The 6,000-nt window shown below is 35.3% G+C and overlaps 1 protein-coding gene across 2 annotated transcripts; it reads right to left on the bottom strand.

The window, feature by feature from the left end:
* Positions 1 to 756: 756 nt before the first annotated feature.
* Positions 757 to 4,525, bottom strand: LOC120325655 (haloalkane dehalogenase-like). Of its 2 annotated transcripts, XR_013475061.1 has the most exons (6): positions 4,289 to 4,525; positions 3,769 to 3,989; positions 2,757 to 2,913; positions 2,359 to 2,529; positions 1,468 to 1,564; positions 1,029 to 1,168 (listed from the first exon to the last, which is right to left on the bottom strand). XR_013475061.1 is itself a non-coding variant. In XM_039391744.2 (5 exons), the coding sequence occupies exons 1-5, from the start codon at positions 4,416 to 4,418 to the stop codon at positions 909 to 911; spliced, it is 939 nt and encodes a 312-aa protein (XP_039247678.2). In that variant the 5' UTR covers positions 4,419 to 4,486; the 3' UTR covers positions 757 to 908. The 2 variants fall into 2 exon arrangements, 1 of the variants encoding a protein (XP_039247678.2); XM_039391744.2 differs by lacking the exon at positions 1,468 to 1,564 and having other exon boundaries at positions 757 to 1,168; positions 4,289 to 4,486.
* Between the last annotated feature and the right edge of the window lie 1,475 nt (positions 4,526 to 6,000).

Here is a 6,000-nt window from a genome sequence, read left to right as displayed (position 1 = left end):
GTTTATTGAATATAAATGGTGTCTACAACAACAAAATTCGCAGGCTGATGTCTCATCCACGATAAACTTGAATTGACATCTATTACGCCACAATAATTAAATGAAATGATCCTGTGAAATAACAATACTAATTCCTTTATCCTTGCAGAAGTCAATATCTGAGAATGAAAAAAAAAACCTTAGGCTATAACCTTAGCAACCAACATATTCCTATACCCTGTCTTTCTACCTTAATTAATTATAATTACTCATACTTATAAAGTTACTGATAGATTTAAATACTTATTACAATCTGGACTATAATTTGGCAATGATAGGCTCTAGTTTGGGCAATGAAGTGGTCTAGCCCACCTCTTCATGCATCCAATTCTGGCAACTTTGGTTGGGCATTTTGGCATTTGACTCCATCTATAATCAGCTTGACAATATATTTTTTTATAAAAGTTTATCTTTACTGTTCACTCCCATTTATAAAATTGATCAATTTGGCAGTGGCAATCATAAATTTATTAATATGGTGTGGCAAGTAACTTTTATTTACTTATTTTTTATTAACTACCAGTATGTAATTTTTCATGTTCCCTTTACTTAATAACTTCTATACGGTTGTGTGTGTGGGTGCGTGTGTGAAATATTTCAATTATTTTAGGTGAGTGAACACGTACCACATCTTCTTGGCAAAACCTTCCATCTTATATACATTCTGTACGTTTTAAACCTTATCTAAGGTTTTGTTCGCTCTCCTGATTTTCATAATCAGTTTTTATTTATTTATTTTTACCATTCATTTTATTGTTTTGCTGATTATGGAATCGAAATAAACTTATACTTATTATTATTATACTAAAAGGTACGCAAAAATATTAATTACGTTTAACACGTTTGAAATAATTCAGGATTCATTCAATTCATGCTTTCTTCCCTAAAACCTTCAGATTCAGGAAGCAGTAAATGGCGTCTGTTATTTCTTTCGGAGAATCTTCTTGAATGAAATGAATTCCCTTCACCGTTATCATCAGTTGGTTGGGCCAATCTTTTGCAACTTCTTTTGTGATGTTGGACAATCCTCCAGGTTTGGCTAGAATCAGCATCTTAGGTATATGAGAAGTTGTTGACAACCATTTGGCGTATGCATTCACAGCCATCATCACGTCATCGGGCCCCTCACCTATAGGATGAATAATTTAATAAAAAACTGTATTAGACAGCGAATAGGACAGGTAGATGATATGTTGGGATACCTTAAAATCTGAATGATTATTGTATATATATCATGAAATATATGAATTTAATAATATTCAATGTATACGATGATTGCAATCGATCAGTTCAGCAATCTAGGCTTGGTCTTGGCTCACAATAGAGTGATGTGGCACAACGATTACGAGCTAGTAGACCTATCAAAAAGTATATCTGTGATTAATTGACAAAAAATGATACACGAGTATTGCATAGAGATAGTCATACCATTGTTCCGCCGACACCGATGCGCCGATATTTCCGAAGCCGATATAATGAAATTATCATCTTGATTGTAAGCCGGTATAAAATAGTTGTCTGTGAACTATATTAGCAGAAAACAATATTATAGCTTGAAGAACATGAATTCCAGAACAAGAAGTGTACATTTGTGATTCAAATGCATAAATGGCTTTTCATTAAAATCACTACTAACGGTTTAAAGTACTTGCATTAACAGCATCGTAAATTGCTTCGCAACTTAATAAGTATGCAGATATGGGTCTCAACACTTTCAATACACAAAGTATGGTAGTTTCTGCAGATGTTTAGTTGCGCAAAGAATCGCGATGTTCGATTTGCGCATTCTACGAAATTGTAGTTGGTATAGGTATATTTAGTAATGACTTGAATTTAAACAGTAAGAAGTTCAAAATTTAAATGAAACGTCATGGTACCAGAAAACCTGACGTCATAATACACGTATCTACTCGCGAGGGTGAAAAGCGAGTGTGACCAAGTGGCCAGCCCGGCTAGTAAGTTTGTACGCAATCATTCACTGTACCATCTGCAGTGTGGGCCAAATATATTAGCATTTTTGAAAATTGTCATAAGGTAACATTTTTTGGTGAAGAGTAAAAACGCATTTCAGTTATTATCGTCCGTATGGTAACCTATTATTCAACATATCGAATATCAGATCAAAGACCGGAATAGGCTATATCGTAAATATCGGTCATTTTTCAGCCGATAAAATTGGACCTGGGCGTTGAACTATTTTTGCGGCTTATAATTTCAATATTAATCAAAACTTCTACGTCGGAACATTTCTTGCGGGCAAATCAGTCGCGGACAAAACATTTAGTAATTTTTACTTCGTTTTATATTACCGAATATTACCTAGGATGGGTACTTGTCTCGGAAAAGTCAAAGTAGGCCTTCTATCTTCTCCAGGATCGACGAAAGGTCTGCGGTATTCATTCATCTCTTCTTCAGTCAGGTTTAGAATGATGTTCAATGGTACGAAATTCTCGACGAAAAGGTTGTTGACCAATACCATGTGTTCTCCCGCTATTGGAAATCAAAAAGAATCGGTATTTCGCTATTTGCTCTACGGGGTATAGAGCAAGTTCCATCGTTCAGCTCTTAGAGCTGCCGCGGGGTGAAGAATGTGGCTAAACATCTTACCAAGATTACTCATTTGAGTATCTTGTTAGATCCCAATACGTCGTAAAGGTTTTATCTCATGGATTTCCATTTTTATGCAAATAGTATTAATAAATCAGCGCTATTTTAACCTTTGGATCTTATTTGACGGAAAAACACGGTCTGATGTTGTGTGGAAAACGGCGCGACAACACTCTCCATGTGAATAATAGACTGAACTCTTGCACGATTCATATTTGCCCAATGAAATCCAAGTATAGAACCCCAGTCATGTAACACAAGAATAACCTGAAAAAGAAAAAAACGAATAATATGAAACTCATGAAAAGGCGCATCATAAAAAGTTATGCTTACGCTCTGGAAATGTAAAATTTTGGCGGGCCAAATTTTTTAATAGTAAATCACGTAGGAATGGGAATTTCGCATTTTACAATAAATATTTTTGGTATATATTAAAAAATTAGCGCGTTGTATCGATGGAATTTGTTCTGAAGAGATAATAACTTAGTACCTAAATATGAGCAAACCTGCAAGTGTTCAGCTGTTATTGGTTTATTTCGAATAAAAGAAAAGTAGTTGTAACTATATCCCGAGGCGAAAGCAAATTATATATCTAATCTCGATTTAGCGATTCTGCAAAATGTTTGTAAAAAATATGGTATTAGAAGATTTGCAACCACAGTCGGAGAGCTTTGATTGAAATTAGTAAATAACTAAATACGCCCCAAAACAACCGTTCTCCGAGTCAAATAGATTAAATTTTAGCGATATATGGGTGAAAATATAGGAGTGTGCTTATCACACTTTTGCTTACATTAGCAAGACACGAAGGCACATATTTTTGAATATGAAATTTTGAGACAAATGATGGAAATTTGGTACTCCCGTAGTATGTGCACCAGGTTAGGGCTAGATCATAATTTTATCTTGATTTTCCCAATTTTAGTTCTATTGCGAGTTCGGGGACTGTTTGTGTTAGCCAAGTATTCATAAAACTCCGTCCCTTTACACAATTTGATGTAAAGTAGGTGAACAAAATTAGTTACCTCCATATTAGTACACATACTTCTGGAGCGCCGGCAATTTTACCAATCATGGTCATAAAAGTATATATTTTAAAAATAATTTCCTAGGAAAACTTACTTTCTCTGTTTTAACTACTTCATCCATCCATTCAGACAAATACTGATAATGATCCGCAAATGTGTACATCAAATTTTCCACTTTATCAGATCGTCCCATTCCAATTAAATCGGGTGCAAAGCATCGAGCGATCGACGAAATTTGTGGGTAGATGTTTCTCCAAAGATACGACGAAGTCGGATTTCCATGTAAAAACACAACAGTGTGTTCGAACTGACCGCCTGTAATAAGATCGACCGGTTACACAGTTTGGATATAAGACAATACAATTTCAATCAAGCAATGGAACAGAGCCACAACTTTTTTATTACCATCTACAAATTCTGTCTGAATTCTCAGAAGCTATATTTTGCGCCAGCCGGCAGTCCTTTAAGAAAGATTTATTCAAAACTGAAATTCCCGTCGCTAAATGGGCTGCGGCAACATCAGCTGGCGTCAAACCTCTTTGGATGCTGGGCGGAGTCAGATGTAAATATTACAAGTCTATATAGCCAAGTTTTATTTAAATAAATAGAAATACCTGTATCAACATAGCTCATAGTTGCATTTTTCACGGTGACAGTCTTCAAGTATTTCTCATGGGTTTTAACCGGAACTCTTCCACAGGGCAAAAACAAGCAAACCAGCAGACATGCTCCAATCATAGACATATTATTTAACTGAGTAAAACTTGATGGCTGATCAAAAACCAATGATGTATTTATGACCGTCCATTTAGGCCTATATATATACATATGGTCGACCTCCTGCCATACCTTCTTAAAATTATGTAGCCTTGCCGCAGGCCTAAATCATTGATACTAAAATGACGAGTCATAGTCGTATACCGAAGAAAATCATCACAACGAATGAACACGCCGTATTGGTAATACCGCTATATAGCACAGGCTCAGCTTGGACCTATAGGTCGTCTTAGGTTTCAATTTAGCAAAAAAGTTTCTAATAATATGCTTACGTCATGTGACTGCAGTTGAAGATTTTTCCAGAAGTAGAGAACTAATTTTACGGTGTGACCATATAAAATAGATGAATTTCATTTTAATACCAATAGTAAGATAGAAAATGATAAAACTGCCTCGTCATTATTCGCCAATAAATTCAATTTGTGTCAATCGTAGTTTAGGGCTAGAACCGGTATTTCTCCCCGTTTTTGTTTGTAAGTGCAGGCTCCTTGCACTTCCTAGATTTTTTTTTCCAAAATCCTTCAGATTGATTCATCATGCACGTGCCCAACACAATGTCTTTCTCGAAAACCATTTTCTCGAAGGACATAAGCTACTCAACAAAGAATATTGAGCCACTGAACAGATAAAAGGATATATATTTCAGAGCTATACAGAAAGACGTGTTTCAACGTTGATTCACATTGGCACTATATGAGACTGTCTAATTATTCGTACCCTCGAAATTGATAAAGTCTGCCACAGTTGAGCGTTGAATATTCACGAATTCGAAGTGATGGATTGGAAACTAACTAAATAACATTATTAAAATAAAGTAAGTATACTTTTCAAAAGCTCCATCAGCCATGAAGATGCTGACGTCTAATTGTTATATTTCGTCATGTTAGAAAAAGTGCAACAAAGTTGTTTAAATATGCAATATGAATTTCGCCGCACGTGATCCCGAAAAATTTATTACACTGATGTTGAATATTAAAGTGAATTTGAATCAATAACTTCTCGTGAGTATGGGCTGATCAAATTTCAAAACCTTGTGTCGGAGCGCCTCATTCGAGAGATTAAATTGGACATGACTGGTTGCTCGAGTTTTTCTTGCTGTCATTTTTCACTGAAAGTTGGGAAGCCGTATCAGGCCTCCCGCAAGTACATAATTGAGTGCAAGACATTTAAAGTTACTATGCAACACACCATTTTGTATTTTAGTGCGGTTGATTATATCGCTGCACCGCTTCACAGAACGAAACTACTGTAAGCGAACAAGAGAGATATATACGTCTGATTAGGATGTATACTTCTCACGATAATTCACTGCGCAGCGTATAAAATTACATTAATGTAATGAGAGGATGAACATAGATTTTAATTGATACAAAATGTGGATATAGAATTAGAATGGCGTTCTAAACAATTTTCGGCGTTATAAACCGACGAGACTGCACCCGACTTTCTCCTGATTTTGTTGATATATTAATATCTTCATTTAATGTACTAAATAAATTATAGTCATTGAAATTGCAATAATAGGTCAAAAAAATTCGCAAAGATAGCA

Source organism: Styela clava, chromosome 4 (assembly GCF_964204865.1).
Source record: "Styela clava chromosome 4, kaStyClav1.hap1.2, whole genome shotgun sequence".
Lineage (NCBI taxonomy): Eukaryota > Metazoa > Chordata > Ascidiacea > Stolidobranchia > Styelidae > Styela > Styela clava.
This window is presented reverse-complemented; position numbering and strand designations above follow the sequence as displayed.

Bases quoted from the DNA above. Each gene is read 5' to 3' on its own strand.
- LOC120325655 (XM_039391744.2), bottom strand. From the start codon at position 4,418: ATGTCTATGATTGGAGCATGTCTGCTGGTTTGCTTGTTTTTGCCCTGT. The intron at 3,990-4,288 runs GTATTTCTATTT...ATCTTATTACAG, and splicing joins TATGAGCTATGTTGATACAG to GCGGTCAGTTCGAACACACT. The intron at 2,530-2,756 runs GTTAAAATAGCG...GATTTCCAATAG, and splicing joins CCGTCAAATAAGATCCAAAG to CGGGAGAACACATGGTATTG.